Here is a 14,945-nt window from a genome sequence, read left to right as displayed (position 1 = left end):
TCCCTTCTCTCTGGAGGGACGTGCTACATTCGTGGTTCAGTTGGATCATGTTCTTCTATCCAGAAATGAGGGGGGCGCAGATTTTGCAGCCGGGGTTGTCGTCCCCGAGGTCCAGGACCACGTGACGACTGCCCCAGTCGTGGATCCCCCCCTGCCCTCCGTTACGTCCCCCTGCGAGGACGTAACTCTGGCGTAGATGTTCCGACACTGGCAGTCTCTTCTTTTGAGGCCAGGAAACGCCAGAGTTCGCAGGAGGGGCTTCGGATTACGTACATGTCCCCAAATATCCCCTTCGTAGTCCCCCAAAGGTCTCCTAACGTGAGACCCATCCTTCCACGCGTACAGTTGCACTATTGCAGTCAATAAACCGCTCCAGGGCACGATTCGGCGTTGTTTTTGTGAAGGAGTCCGCCAGATTGTCCTCTCCATTGATCCACCTCACTTCCTGGAGTTCTCTGCGCTCGTAGGACTGGCGCAGTGCCATGATATCGATCATCAACCGCTTTTCCTTCGTAGTCCCGAGTTTCGCAAGACACTCGTACAGTGAGTAAGAATCTGTATAGACGATGGTTGGGATGGCAGGAAGGTTCAGGTGGGCAGTGATCTGGCGTAACGTTGAAGCCAGGGCGTAAGCCATATCCACGCCGGCCACCATTCCGTACACCTCGGAAGCTAGGACGCTGCGGGTAACTCTGGCGTAGATATTCCGACAGAGACCAAGACCACGAGTTGCCATGTTCTCTCAGCCAGTCAGCAGCATCGCGTTCACCGCCATCAACCTAGAGAAGGTGCCCTATCACGACACCGAGCCATTAACAGGGTAAATGGGTCAACGCTCCGCGCAAATCAAATAAATCTAACGAATGACGGCTCATGGGTTACAAAAAGCTCAAATTTTGATCCAACCTGAAGCTGGATCAACATCGAAAAAGAGCCACACCGCATAGTATTCAAGAGGAAAAGACTTGCCATCTGTCTTAACGCTAGTCACCACTCCCGGACCACTCATAATCCGGATGTGACCGTCCAAGCCTGCCTTATCATTCAGTTCTGGGCCAACTCTATGACCGACCGGATCTTAAGTGTGGGTGACACTCGAACATACAACGCAGGGAGACGTACATCATGGATAAACACAAAAATATAATCAGAAGCACTGGCAATGTCAATTGATATCTTCGGGCGCAATCTCTTTACCAAATGATGCAAGAACCCAACCGCCAACTTAGTTAACAAATTGTGCCGCTATTCGTCAACCTTTATCAAGACCCCCACTTTACCTGGCAATATCGCTGGAGGGTCGCCCGAAACGGGGGTCAAGCGAGACGAGACGAGAGTCATGTATCTGGGTGGAGCGGTCGAAGTCAACAATCAAAAACACTAAGGTACTTTGAAGAGACAGACCGGTATTCGGCACTTAACCTAATTCATGACTAGAGGTTACACCAACCTACGTGAGTGAGGTGTGGCCACTATGCCATATAATGTCCCGGTATATCAAATATTCTCTTGGCTTTGGAACCAGCATACTATGGACTATTGATAACAACCCAGTTCGAAGGCTGACCCAGTGCTCAGACTTGAATTACCCGCTGTGAACACTGCAGGTCAAAATCCATTTTCTGGTTCAAGGCGAGATGCCGGTGTCAAGGCAACCAATCGTTCGTGGCTAAGTCAGTTTGTTACTTGGTGTGCCTGCAGAACTAGACACTGCCTGGTGAGGGCGAGCCTTGCCCAGGCCCCCCCCCCCCCCCAAATATGCATTTGGTGCTGTTGGCAGCGAGGCTCATCACCTATAAATTGCGACAACACCAGTTGGCCGTTCCTAAATTCATTCCTTACCAAAACCAACTCAGTGTCCTCAAAACAACCCCCGACTTCCATCGCTCCAACTTTTGCCCTTTTTCTCGCTTGTCAACCACAATCGTACTAACACCATGGACCAAGTCCCACGTCAGGCCCTCCGGGGCATGTCAAGCGGGGATATCTTGGCTTACATTGCAAGATATCGATACAATGGTCAGCTATTTTCGGTCCTAATCAGCGACGAGCCCCCAGAGCCATACCAGCCGCATTCGGACTCAATCGAGGGCGCATGGATCCACCACTTGGACGACCTATCCTACCACGATGGAAAGGACCCCCAGAAAACCTTGCAACAATCCCGGATGCTGGATGAGGTTGAGAGGAAGATACTTGAGGCGGTATTTCCAACCTTGCAACAGCTGGCACCCACCCCCGTAGCTACCTCAACCGCCTCGGATTCTGCCGTGGAGACGATCGAAGAATACTTGTTCCCGCAGTGTATCAAGTTGGAACTGGTGACAAAAGATGGCAAGCTGGAGGTCATTCCGGGATACCATACGGACGTGGAACGTGCACAATACGTTGTCCCTCGGAGCGAAATGGAGAAAGCCGGGTTTCAGCGTGGTTCACGAGTTTCCCGCCGACCAGGGGATCCGAGAGAGCAGGCCCACGATATATACACGGCCGTTGAGCATGTATGACGTGACTATCCCGGGAAACGAAAACAGGCTGTGGGCCAAGCTTGTCCAATCGTATGCCGAACAGCTTCCTCTCTCGAGAGGGGTGCAGATATATGAGAAACTCAAGGGCTTGGAGTTGGGTCCCGAAATCAGAATCCCCGAGTTCACAGGTGATTTTCTCGCTCTCTATGGCACAAAGCAGGCTACAACTGACAAGATATTCGTATCGATAGGTTTGATCACGCCTGGAGAGGGTATCGTTGGCTTCATCATGGCCAAGATCCCTGCCAAACACCCCAGCTTGCTCCCGATCGTCACCGACAGCTTTCCTGGCAAACGGCCAGCGGTGGCACTGAGACAACGATGGGCTGCTCAAATGGAGCATACCGTGACGACGCTTCATGAGCATGGTATCGTTTGGGGAGACGCAAAACCCGATAACCTCCTCGTTGATCTGGATGACAAGATCTGGTTGCTCGATTTCGGGGGTCGGCTTACGGCCGAGGGATGGATGGACCTGTCCTTGATGGAAACGAGAGAGCGAGATTTGGCTGCGGTTGCAAAAATGAAGGAGGGGCTGCTGGATGAGCGGGCCAACGGCGGGAACAAGGCCGGGACAAAATAAGCTTAAGCGAGGGTCGGAAGCGAGGGTCGGGATGAGTTTAGCATAATATATTTTCCTCGGTGCTCGGGCAAAGTTTCACAGTCCTCTCCGTTTTATCCTTGGATTGGGCGGCTGGTTTGAGCATCGCACGGTCTCCGTCCGGCCCTAGTCGGACATGTTTGCGACCAGGGTACATACATACAATCCTTACATGTGCGAATACAAGGGACACCGCAAGCATGTGAATTGGATCACACCACATCTCTCGAGTCACATCCCTCGAGTCACATCCCTCGAGTCACATCCGTTATCAGGGCGATGCGACGAGGGACCCGAGTCTGCAAACCGAAGCGCTTCGGGCCGTGCTTGTCTCTGCCTTCGTTGGTAACGCCCGGCTCGTGACCCGGTGACGGGGTCGTTTGCATGTGCGCAGTGTTCAATTGGGTTTCATCAATAGCAAACTGACAGGAAACACGCGTCCACCGACCTGGTCTAGATGCAAAAACAATATACCGTGTAGTAGTCTTGTTTCTGGTCTGATCATCCACGGTTTCTCGGGTCCTTCTCCACGGGACCTGCACGAGGCAGGCAAGGATGGTTTGGGGTTATCATTCATGGCGACTCCAAGCGTACCACTCAGAGCAACGTTCTTGGTTCAGGAAGTGCGGGCTGGAGGTTGGTGGATTTGGGGAAAATGTTGGAGAAAGTGGGTTTGTGGGGCCCGTGTAATCGGCCCGGCGGCATCGGTCAGGGTTTGGTGCCAGGTTCGAGCCAGGCTTCTCGAGGCCAGAGTGCGGGGAAACAGGCTGCAGGCCCCATGCTTGCTGGCAAAAGTCAAAGCAACCCCGAAGCGGCAGGAGGAGTTGCAACGGCCCACCGAGCCCACCAACGGCCCTGCAGTGACGGTATCGTCAGCTAAAACTGCCGTCTTCGGCATTGCCCATTCGTTTAAGTCAACAATCGTCCGGCCGGGGGTACCACAAGCGCGCCTATCAGATGGCAGACAGCCGTTGCTCTCGGGTGCGGCCACTGCAGCTGCAGCGTCAGATTGGAGACTTCGATCTTTTCTTCCGGCGCATCGCGAAAGCCTTTCCCCATGATTGGCGGGATCCGCAGTCCGGGGCAACCCCAGACTCCCACGCTCGAGCCATGTTTACCATGGTCGGGGTCTCGAAGGAAGAGAGTGGTAACACACAAATGAAGTGTTCCATCGAAACATGGGAGGAGCCAGAATGACACCCCCGGGCATGCCATGTAACGTCCCCGGGTTTTCGTCCCTTGTGTTAACCCGGCCCATGTGGGATCCACGAGAGCTTGGGGAAACAAATAAAAGGCAGCCGACCAAGTCGAGAATCCAAGAAATCGAGGGTTTGATTGTTCTCAATTCCTCTCGAAGGTCTAGTCTCGGTCAGCTCGCAGGCCAATGGTGAAAGACAGGGAGCCCACATCCTGATTACAAGAGCCTACTCAGGAATCAGGCACCATGAAGTTGCCAACCATCTACAATGTCCAGCTCGTGGCCATCATCGCGACCCTCGGTGGCGCGTTGTGAGTCCCCCCACCACATGAATCCACCCTTGTTGTACCCGTTGCAAATATGGAGAGCTAACGGATCGATTGATTTTATCTAGGTTCGGCTTCGACATTTCTTCCATGTCTGCCATCGTCGTGACAGATCAATATATCGAGTTCTTCGACAACCCATCCGGCGTCATTCAAGGCGCCATCGGCTCCGCTCTCGCGGCCGGTTCTGTTGTCGGCTCTGCCGTTGCCGGTCCGCTGTCTGACAAGATCGGCCGTCGCGACTCTATCCTGTTCGCTTGCCTCTTTTGGCTCATTGGCACTGCGGTTCAGGTGGCCTGCCAGAACTATGGTCAGCTCATTGCCGGCCGTGTCCTGAACGGTTTCACCGTCGGCATCACCTCCGCCCAGGTTCCCGTCTACCTTGCCGAAATCGCCAAGGCCGAAAAGCGTGGTTCGCTCGTCATCATCCAGCAACTGGCCGTCGAGTTCGGCATTTTGATCATGTACTTCATCGGCTACGGCTGCGCGTCCATCGAGGGCACGGCTTCGTTCCGCACCGCCTGGGGAACTCAGTTCATCCCGTGCTTCTTCCTCATGATCGGCCTGCCTTTCCTTCCCCGGTCCCCCAGATGGCTTGCCAAGGTCGGGCGCGACAAGGAGGCAATCGAGACGCTGGCCAACATCCAGGCCAACGGCAACATCGAGGACCCACTTGTCATTGCCGAATGGGAGGAAATCCAGACTGTCATGCTTGCCGAGAGGGAGGCCGGTAAAGGCTGGAGGAAGTTCTTTAAGAACGGCATGTGGAAGCGAACCCTGGCCGGCACCTCGGTTCAGGCGTGGCAGGTATGTTACTCAACCCGCCCTTCCATGCATGTCAGCTGACTCGTGCAACCACAGCAACTTGCCGGCGCCAACGTCATCGTCTACTACCTAACCTACATTGCCCAGATGGCCGGCCTAACCGGCGACGTCGCCATGGTTACCTCGGGTATTCAATACGCCGTGTTCATCATCTTCACCGGTATCATGTGGTAAGTCCTCTCACTCCCCAGTAATCATCATCCCGAAAACCGGTCGCTCACACAACCCCGCAGGATCTTCATCGACAAGACAGGCCGCCGCACCCTGCTCGTCTGGGGCGCCATCGGCATGGGCTTCTGCCACCTGGTGGTTGGCGGCACCATGGGCGCGCACAGCACCTACCACCCGGAGGGCGTCGGCAACCCGCCCAACGCCAACATCGTCATCGCCGTGACCCCCGGCGCGCCCGCCAACACCGTCATCACCTTCTCCTACCTCCTGATCGTGGTCTACGCCCTGACCCTGGCCCCCGTCTGCTGGATCTACGCCGCCGAGGTGTGGTCGCTGGGCACGCGCGCCACGGGCATGTCCATGGCGGCCCTGAGCAACTGGGTCTTCAACTTTGCCCTCGGCATGTTCACCCCGCCGGCCTTCATCAACATCACCTGGAAGGTCTTCATCATTTTTGGCGTGCTGTGCATCGTCGCCGCCATCTGGTTCTGGCTGCTGTGCCCCGAGACCTGCGGCAAGACCCTCGAGGAGGTCGAGCTCATGTTCTCCAAGGACGCCCCCTACCCCTGGAAGACCAAGAAGGGCGAGTCGCGCCTGGCTGCCGAGATCGAGGCCGTCGCCGCCCGCCAGCAGAAGGGTGAGGGCGAGGGTGAGGTGGTTAGTAATAAGCCCGTGGTTGGCGAGGAGGAGAAGGTCTGAGACGTGGGGCGCTTGTGTTTCGGGAGTGAGGGGTTTAGGCTGGTGTGGTATTTGGTCTGGGGAGTGTGAACTGAAGTACCTTTCAGGGTCGTCAGATCAGGCTAGTTAAATTTATAGTCCTCTCAACGCTACACCCGTGGTGGTCACTGAATGGTGCGACGGAATATCATGGGTGTGAAAGTCAGTTTAAGGACGCCGCAGGCCTTGCGACCATGTTTCATTGCAGTTATATCATTTTGTGCTACATGTAGTCTTGCAAGTCATGGTAAGTGATTTAGGCAGACTGGAAGCAGCGAGTTGCCGTTTATTATACCTACATGTCAGCGTGCCCCATTCCTGTCAGTCTCCTCCCCGTCACCAGAAACATAATTTAACAACCCTCTACTGCCCCCAGGCTTCCCACCCAATCCAACCTTCCCATACGCTCTCGCAACCTCCAGCGCCGCCTCACCGATCCCGAAAACCCTTCCTTCCTACCGTTGCCCTCCTCCCACGATCTGCGCCCATCTCAATCAACCACATCACAACCTCACGCTCGCCCGCCGGTGTCGCGTATGTGAAAATCTCATGTCCTGGTTTTTGTTGAGCACTATATTCGGCGAGAGTCGTTGCGAGAAAATGCGGTTCACCCCCGTTACCTTCTCGGCTAGGCCGGCGTCTAGTAACCGACCGCCAGGGAGATCGCTATCCGATTTCACAACCGCGTAGTTTTGTCCGGCCTCGAGGGGGATGAGCCAGAATCCAACTTCCCGAGGAGTATTTTGAGTTCCTCCATCAGCTTCTCTCGAAAGACCCTGTTATCTGAATACATGATGCTCAGCAACACGTGGTATTTCATGGCATATAAAGCATTCCTGTCATAGAAATCTATGCCGGGGTCTGAGTGAGCCACAAGATTGCTATACGCCTCCAGAGCAGGTTGGCCCAACTTATATCTGGGGTTGTAGCAGATGGCTGGGTCAGCTACACATTCTGTCAGCAAGAGTTCTTTGCAGTTTGCGAAAAAGGTGTGAAACAAACCTTCATTGTGTCCCCAATACGCGCACGCGTCGAACAAGCAAAGCTCATTTCTGGCTGTTCTGGGTTTGATGTTTCCCGGCCAGAGGTCAGAGTGGAGGAGGCACGGGGTGACGGACCTGCCCTCACTTTCGAGAGGTCTCAGGTACCTCGAAATGGCTTTCTCAAAATATGCAGCCTTAAGCTCTGCTAGCGCCGCGTCGTGGCCGTTGACCGATTCCTCCCGATCGAAAAGGCTCTTCATCTGCTGAGCCCAAAACGCCTCACGAGATGGGTTCCACGTATTGTTGATGGGAACGTTGGCTAGATGCGTCGTTACATGGAACCCGAATTGTCTGGTCGGAGATTTGCCTTTGCTGGCGAGGTGAAGTTCAGAAACAGCAGCCGCCCAGTCATTCGCGCTAGGGATTTCATCTTGCATCTCTACAAACTCGCAGAGATAAAAATGGGTCTCCAGTTAGTTGGCATGAGTCCCCCATGCGACAGGCTTAGGGACCCTGTTGGGAATGCAGCTGTATAGGGCTTGCTCCGCTTCGAATGCCCCTTTCATCATATTTGCCCCGGTAGGTCCCGTGGCGCCCTCTTTCCAGTTAGCATTGAGAAATTAAACATTGATAACATGGCATATTTCAACCTTTTTGAAGAATTCCGCTGTGTCACCATTTTCTAACTGGACCACAATCTTTACCGCCTTGACCCACTGGCCGAGGCCCCAGAATCGGTCACAGAAAGTACCTTGGAGTTGGGTGGGAGCTCTAATTCCAGCCATTAAACAGGTGAACTACCGCGGGAGGTGGAAATATTGGCTGAAATCGTTTACGAACAGCGCCATTATTAGGGTCGATAGAGTGGAGGAACTCAGCTCACCAGCGGCAACAGCTTTATCTAACTGGATATTTTTCCCCTGAGGGTCGGTTTGGAGGTCTTCCGTGCGCATGCTTACCCTTCAGATGATGGGGGACCCTACATGTGACCAAAATAAGACAGACTCCAAAAGAAGAAAAAATGAATGAAGAAAAACAAACAAAAACTAAAGTAGAAACCGGGCAACCGGAACGCAAATCAGGGACAAGGAGCCTTCTCAAGCTCTTAGATGCCTTTTGTTTCGTTTTACCACTCGAGGATCCGCAATCGGAGGACGGGTTTGCGCCGCCTAGGTACCTAGGTAGTCAACAAGGTTAAACACAGAGGTAAGACGAACCTGAGATGAACCGGGCGGCAAAGGCTTGGATAAGTATAGGGCCGAGAATCTGGGCATCTGGGATGCATATCCAACACCCAACCGCCGAAACACAGGCATCAATGTTGTTGGTACCCGTTAGGTTGACCGGCGCAGATGGCACATGCCCTCCATGCGAGTGCTGATAGTCAGTGGATTGATTGAGCGCGAAGAGAGGGCCTGTGTTGGCTGAACACGCACTCTGACTCTTGATTCGCTGTCTCTGCATGAGCTGTGATGCAGGAGGTGATACCGGCCAGCATTCCCGACCTGCCATGATTGGTTTCTTCGAGTCCTACCTGGTTTGAGGGCCAGGGCTGTGATGGAACTGTCAAGTTGGAAATTTGGACCTGCAAGCTTTTGTGCGCGTGGTTGGAAGGACGAAAGTCTGTCGGCATGAGGTGTTTGTGAGAAGAGGAAAAGGGCGACTAAAGGCTATGCTTCATGGACCATGGTAAGTTTCACCGACACACCCTGCGTTGCTGCCTCCTCGCAGACAACGAGAATACTGGGTAGTTCAGGCGAAGTATCAAGCAACCCGGGGCGGACTCAGACTGACTGTTAGACCTTTCAGGCGAGCACCAGCGACGAGGACCATCTCCGCTTGGCGTCCATCGACAAGAAGCCCATTCCACGGCAAAACACGTCGCTCGCATTCATCCAGAGCAAGCTCCGCCGGTTTAGTGGTGGTCCATCTGGAGGCAAGACTTTGTCCGCAGTAGACATCAAGGGCCCCCTTGGTTTAACCCTTCTTCACGAGCCATCAGAACCTCGGATTGACTTCATCTTCGTGCGTGCCCCAGCCACTTTGTAAACACTAATAGAGGCTGACCGTTGAACAGGTACACGGCCTGTTCGGGGGATCTAGAAGAACATGGAGCTATTCTCAAGAGCAGGGCATGTTTTGGCCCAAAGAGTGGTTGCCAAACGAGGTTGGGTTTAGGCACATCCGATTACACAGCTATGGTTACAACTCGGGCGGGTCAATGAGGGAAAGTTTACTCACTGTACATGATTTTGCCCAAGCTTTGCTTGCCGATATCTACAACTCACCAGAGTTGCGTAAGAATGGTGACGTGAGAGTCCGAACTAGCTCACCTCCTATTGTTTCTCGCTGACAGACTGCTAGACACCAATAGTGTTTGTTGCTCATAGTATGGGAGGGTTGGTTGTCAAAAAGGTCGGGCGAGTTCGTGGCCACTTAGCCTGCTATCTGGGGTTGACATGAGGGTTTTGGGTCCCCGGCTAGCCGTTGTTGTTTGCCTGATACCAAGCTAACATGCACAGGCTTACTTGTTGGCTCTTAACGACTCGATCTACAAAAGGATAGGCAACCGAATTCATACAACGTACTTCCTTGGGACACCCCATCGCGGTGCCGATTTAGCCCAGATTGTACAGATTAATTATTCGGTATTCCGCCGGCCACGGGACCAAAGCCTATGTCGACGACCTCGTCCCTGGGAGTGAAGGGCTAAATGTTGGTCTAATACTCCGGTGTCCACTCCCAACGCTTTTAGCGTAGTTAGAACACTGCAATTAACACCCGCCAGCAAACCAACGACGAATTCCGCCATGTTTGTAACAACCCACACCTTTGGTCCTTCTTTGAGGGGGCACCGACAGTTTTCGGCCCCCTATCCTCGCTTGTGGTTAAGAAAGAGTCGGCGATACTCGGTACGTCGTCACATACGGCCGCCATGTGTGACTCGTAGACTATGTCTGATCATGTGAACTCAGGGCTGCCCGGGGAACATATCCAGTATGTCGAAGCCGATCACCGCCATCTTTGCAAGTTCGAAAGTCCAAGCAGCCCGAATTACATCCTCTTGCAAAGAGCATTTCTCACCACCATAGAGAAACTCGAAGCAGACAGTTGGTTTTCCCGTCCCTTGTCTGTCTGGGCCAGCTGATCCAACACGGAACTAGGCTTATTCCAACGCCGTGACCAATACATGGAGCAAATGCAACAAGCTTCCTCTTTCCTTCTGGTAGAGCATCGTCCCGATACCGTTCTTTGGCGATCAACGAAAAGCAGCATCAAGGTTCCTGTCAGTGGTTGACCGCCGACGAGGTATTTCAACGTTGGATCAATGGCCCAGACCGTACAAGATACGCGGGTCCTCCGCAACAAACGTCTTCCGAAATCGAAGAAGACGTCAAGATCCTATGGCTCACAGGCCGGCCTGGTACCGGCAAGTCCGTGGTCTCTGGTCACGTTGTTCGATATCTGGAGGATTGCAACCTTGATTGCAGTTTCTACTTCTTCCGGCACAGCGACAACGCCGGGTCCACCATTGCAGCATTGCTTCAGTCACTTGCTTTCCAGATGGCGGAATCGAGCTATGAAGTCCGGCGCGCAATCGTCTCCCTGATTGAGGATGGCGTACGGCTGAGCCATGGCGATCATCACATGCTGTGGACCAAGCTTTTTGTCTAATGCATATTCCGACTGGATTCGCTGAAACCCCAATTTTGGGTCATAGATGCGGTCGATGAATGTTCCGGAAACGGGGCACCGGCGTTGGTGGCAATGTTGTCAAAGCTCGATCACACTGCGCCCATCCGAGTATTCATGACCAGCCGGCCCGGGGGCCAGTTGGAAAGATCACTAAAGCAAAACAAGGCCCAGTTCAAGCACTTAAGCACCGGGCAATCCGGATCATTGCACGATATTCAACGCTTCTTGCAAGCCAAGTGCCCACAGCGCCAAGGCACAGAGTCCCATGAAATGTTTCTCTCGAATGTACTGTCCAAGTCGAACGGTATTTTCCTCTGCGCCTGGCTCATTGTGGCAAAATTGGAGAATATCTTCACTTTGGAGGATTTGCAAGAAACCTTGGAAACCATTCCCTCCGAAATGAATGGCTTCTACTCTCGCATCGCCGACTCGATTGTTATATCGCCAGCTTCCGAACTTGCTATGTGCATCTTGAAGTGGGTCATATGCTCCCCGAGGGCTCTCACGATGTCGGAACTTGTTGAGGCAGTCAAACTTGACATTGGACGCACCCTGACAACATCGGCAGAACAACTAGAAGGCATCACAGGGCACCTAATCTTTGTGGATAACCAATCCCGAGTTCACGTCGCCCATGGCACAACATCCAGTTTCCTGACTCGTTGCCGAGAAGGCCTTTGGATTGACCTGCCGATAGCGCATTCCAAACTTGCTGAAGTATGCCTCACCACGCTCTGCGGTGCGGACTTTGCACCACCTAAAATCTGTCGCGCTGTTGCTGTCGCCTCCGAGATGAAGGGGGGCGGCCCCCTGAATTCTTACGTCGCAACAAACTTTGGGTACCATTTGATGCACAGCTCTTCTTCGGCTGAGATACCTCTCGCCCAACTCAACGTGTTCTTACGAACGAACGTCTTGACATGGATCGAGCGGCTCGCAGAGTCAGGCTGTCTTTCAACTCTACAGCAAACATCCCAGAGGCTCAAACTCTACCTGACGCGGCAAGCGAAGTATCACCCACCGGGGAAATCGGAACTTTCGACAATGTCGACATGGGCAAATGATATTCAATCATCTAGTGACGGCGTTCCATTCCGGGCTCCTCGCCTCGCCATCTTCGATACACTTTATAATTCCATACCTTTGTCCACCCACTTCGAATATCCGGCAGGTCTTCGCCAAACCTACCAAACGCCTAAGAATAACCGGTCCTTTAGATGAGGATTGGAGTGACAGACTTACCTCCTACCTCTTCTCAGCCGACGCAATGTCGATTGCTTGCTGCGAACGACTCCTTGCGGTTGGCCTTAAAAACGGCGACATTTGCATCTACGACACGGCTGGCTTTGGGACCTTCGAGCCCGTTGGCACTCTTACCCCCGGCAAGAAGGTGCGGCAGCTGGCATTTAAGCCATCGCCGTGTTTCCTGGCATCCTGCAGTGTACGGAAGCTGATGTTGTGGGATGTACGGCGATCCAGCGGGCCCTCTTTCCCCTGTGTCTGGGCCCAAGATCTTAACTTTACCCCTGACCGGGTGATTTTCAACAGGGAAGGAACACGCATACTGCTTTCCGATCCTGCACGATGTGCAATAATCTCATTTGAGGCCGTCTCTGGTTCTATCAGTGAAACTCTTTTCCTCCCTTCGTCGCAAGATTCGGATTCCTCCGACGGCGAGGAACTGATGGGTTCTTGGGAAGCCGCGGAGCATGCTTACGTTGATAGCGATCAAAAGCTGGCCGCTTTGACGTACCGCAACTCGTCGGTCTTCATCTGGGATTTGGACGCCATGGAAAAAGTAGGGAATTTTGAGAGAGACGGGTATGAGGGAGTCTATTCATCCCCGCCAGCTCTTGACTTGGCCTTTAACCCCGTTCCCGCGCTTGATCTGGTGGCTATCTCGTATAGCGATGGCGAGGTCGTCCTGTGTAACCCATGGACACTCCAACAGACTGGAAAACGTCATCTGTCTTACTCCCTGGTTTTACTTGCGAGCACATCGGATGGCCGCATTCTCTCTGGTGGTGCTGAGGATGGTGCCATCCATCTTTTGGGTTTTGAGACCTTACAGCCGCTCTATGGTATCCAGCCACCCGACGAACGCTCACGACTCTGTGGGCTTGCCTTTTCGGCGAATAACCTCTGGTTCTTTGAGATCAGAGAGCAGTCTTGCAATGTCTGGGAGCTTCTTGTGCTAATTCCAAAGGATGGATCCGATGACAGCGCATTTGAACTGAACAGCGAAAACGTCCCACCACACGAACCGATTTCTTCCTTGGCCCACGCTTTCCAATGGCGTCAGGCAATAACCGCCATCCAAACGACAGAACGTGGACTCTTCTTTGTCGGGAGGCAAGACGGCACGATTGATATTCGTGACGGAAACTCAGGAGAGGTCGTCAAAAAGCTACGATTCCACGGCGGCTTCGTACGAATCAAGCAGTTGGGCTGGAATGACGCCAACAATATCTTGCTCAGCCTCGACGCACACAACCACTGTATTGTCAGCCGGCTATCCTTTGAAAAGGAACCGCATGCCACAGCTATGCTGGATCATCGCGAACAGGATGTTGTTCGACAAGCACTGTTAAGCCCCGACTCCACGTCCATACTTGTCCGTACCGATGCAACCCTCAAACTCATTTCGGTTGCCAGAGCCTCTGTCTCAGCGGAACTGGATATTCCAGCAAGCTTCTGTTCGAGCCACCCTTCCAATCCCTCACAGTTCATAGTGTTTCAGTTTGGCAAGATGCACCTATTCGACTGGGCCTCACTGAGACGGCTCTTGCCCGCCGAAGGCATCGCAATCGCTGGCCTTGAGCCTCCTTTCGAGCCCTCAAATATGATGAACGGTGCTTGGTTCGGCCGCCCTGGTTCACCATACCTGGTCCTATGCACCAACTCCCCAAGCCAGCAACAGCCCACTTGTTTCGTGGCATTGGACGCGCCAAAACTAGCGCCGGAGAACCCAGAAGACGTTACCGTACAGGTCCTCGCCTCGCGTCAGATCCTAGTGCAGACAGTCATCGGGGTGCTCAAGCACGTCGTCGGGGTGCTCAAGCACACGCTCTACTTCATTGACACGATGGGTTGGATGAGCTCTATCAAGCTCAAGAATCTACGCCGGGCCGATCACTACACGCGGCACTTCTTCATCCCACCGACATGGTATGTGGGAAGCGGTACAGTACTCGGTGTGGCGTCGAAAACGGCGGTGGCGTTCGCCAGGGGCGAGCAGGTAATCATGTTTCATGGTTTTCTGGACTATGAAGAGAGGGTCCCGTTGAGTGAGGAAACACAAGGCCATTAATGTCAAGGCAGAGACCGCAGGGCAAGGGCGGAAGTATTGTGGAAAAATGAAACAGAAGAATTGCTAGTCTAGAAAGTCCTAAGTTAGGTACTGTAGCAGCTCATCCCAACGTATGCCCACATTAACCACAACAATGCGCTCCGTCTATTCTGCCTCTCTCAGATTCTGCAGGATCCCGGGCTGCAACCCCTCCAACTTCTTGCAAAGCAGCTCCCACACGTACGCGGCCTTCTCTGCGTCCAGAACAATCGGATCATACTCCCGTACCTTGCCCGCCCGCATGTACAAGCCGTGGGTCTCGCGCCCAGCCGAGGCAGTCTGCACCACGAGGCAGGCGCCTTCTTCAGCTGAGCGAGCAGTGAGCTCAAAGATGCGGAGGGCAACTCTCATGGTCGCCGGAAGCTCCCCGGGGAGCCCCGTCTTGCAGAAGCACGGGTCGAGCGAGTTGATGACGATGGCGTTGGGGTTGCCGGCGGGGGTAGTAGTCGCAGGGTCGATGATGGTACTCAGTTGAATCGCTGCATAAAGCTGGAGGAGTTTAGAGAGGCTGTATCTGTTGGTTCGTTAGGACAGGAAATCATGGCTTAAAA

General features: G+C 53.6%; 5 protein-coding genes across 5 annotated transcripts; 4 read left to right on the top strand and 1 right to left on the bottom strand.

Moving 5' to 3' along the window:
- Positions 1-1,937: 1,937 nt before the first annotated feature.
- Positions 1,938-3,111, top strand: CHGG_02199 (uncharacterized protein; the record flags this gene model as incomplete). Its single annotated transcript, XM_001228714.1, has 2 exons — positions 1,938-2,501; positions 2,596-3,111. The coding sequence occupies 2 exons, from the start codon at positions 1,938-1,940 to the stop codon at positions 3,109-3,111; spliced, it is 1,080 nt and encodes a 359-aa protein (XP_001228715.1).
- A 1,462-nt stretch (positions 3,112-4,573) lies between these two features.
- On the top strand, positions 4,574-6,348 carry CHGG_02198 (uncharacterized protein; the record flags this gene model as incomplete). The annotated part of the gene is made up of 4 exons (XM_001228713.1): positions 4,574-4,638; positions 4,722-5,460; positions 5,515-5,648; positions 5,712-6,348. The coding sequence occupies 4 exons, from the start codon at positions 4,574-4,576 to the stop codon at positions 6,346-6,348; spliced, it is 1,575 nt and encodes a 524-aa protein (XP_001228714.1).
- Positions 6,349-7,042: 694 nt separating this feature from the next.
- Positions 7,043-7,786, bottom strand: CHGG_02197 (uncharacterized protein; the record flags this gene model as incomplete). Its single annotated transcript, XM_001228712.1, has 2 exons — positions 7,043-7,311; positions 7,369-7,786. 2 exons carry the CDS (start codon positions 7,784-7,786, stop codon positions 7,043-7,045), a joined length of 687 nt encoding a protein of 228 aa, XP_001228713.1.
- A 1,249-nt stretch (positions 7,787-9,035) lies between these two features.
- On the top strand, positions 9,036-11,024 carry CHGG_02196 (uncharacterized protein; the record flags this gene model as incomplete). Its single annotated transcript, XM_001228711.1, has 7 exons — positions 9,036-9,038; positions 9,159-9,374; positions 9,427-9,660; positions 9,872-9,979; positions 10,138-10,261; positions 10,325-10,346; positions 10,580-11,024. The coding sequence occupies 7 exons, from the start codon at positions 9,036-9,038 to the stop codon at positions 11,022-11,024; spliced, it is 1,152 nt and encodes a 383-aa protein (XP_001228712.1).
- A 1,288-nt stretch (positions 11,025-12,312) lies between these two features.
- On the top strand, positions 12,313-14,706 carry CHGG_02195 (uncharacterized protein; the record flags this gene model as incomplete). The annotated part of the gene is made up of 2 exons (XM_001228710.1): positions 12,313-14,283; positions 14,455-14,706. 2 exons carry the CDS (start codon positions 12,313-12,315, stop codon positions 14,704-14,706), a joined length of 2,223 nt encoding a protein of 740 aa, XP_001228711.1.
- Positions 14,707-14,945: the final 239 nt, after the last annotated feature.

The sequence above is a fragment of the Chaetomium globosum genome, genomic scaffold (assembly GCF_000143365.1).
Source record: "Chaetomium globosum CBS 148.51 scaffold_2 genomic scaffold, whole genome shotgun sequence".
NCBI lineage: Eukaryota > Fungi > Ascomycota > Sordariomycetes > Sordariales > Chaetomiaceae > Chaetomium > Chaetomium globosum.
Note: the sequence above shows the minus strand (reverse complement) of the source record. Positions and strands in the feature narration are given on the sequence as shown.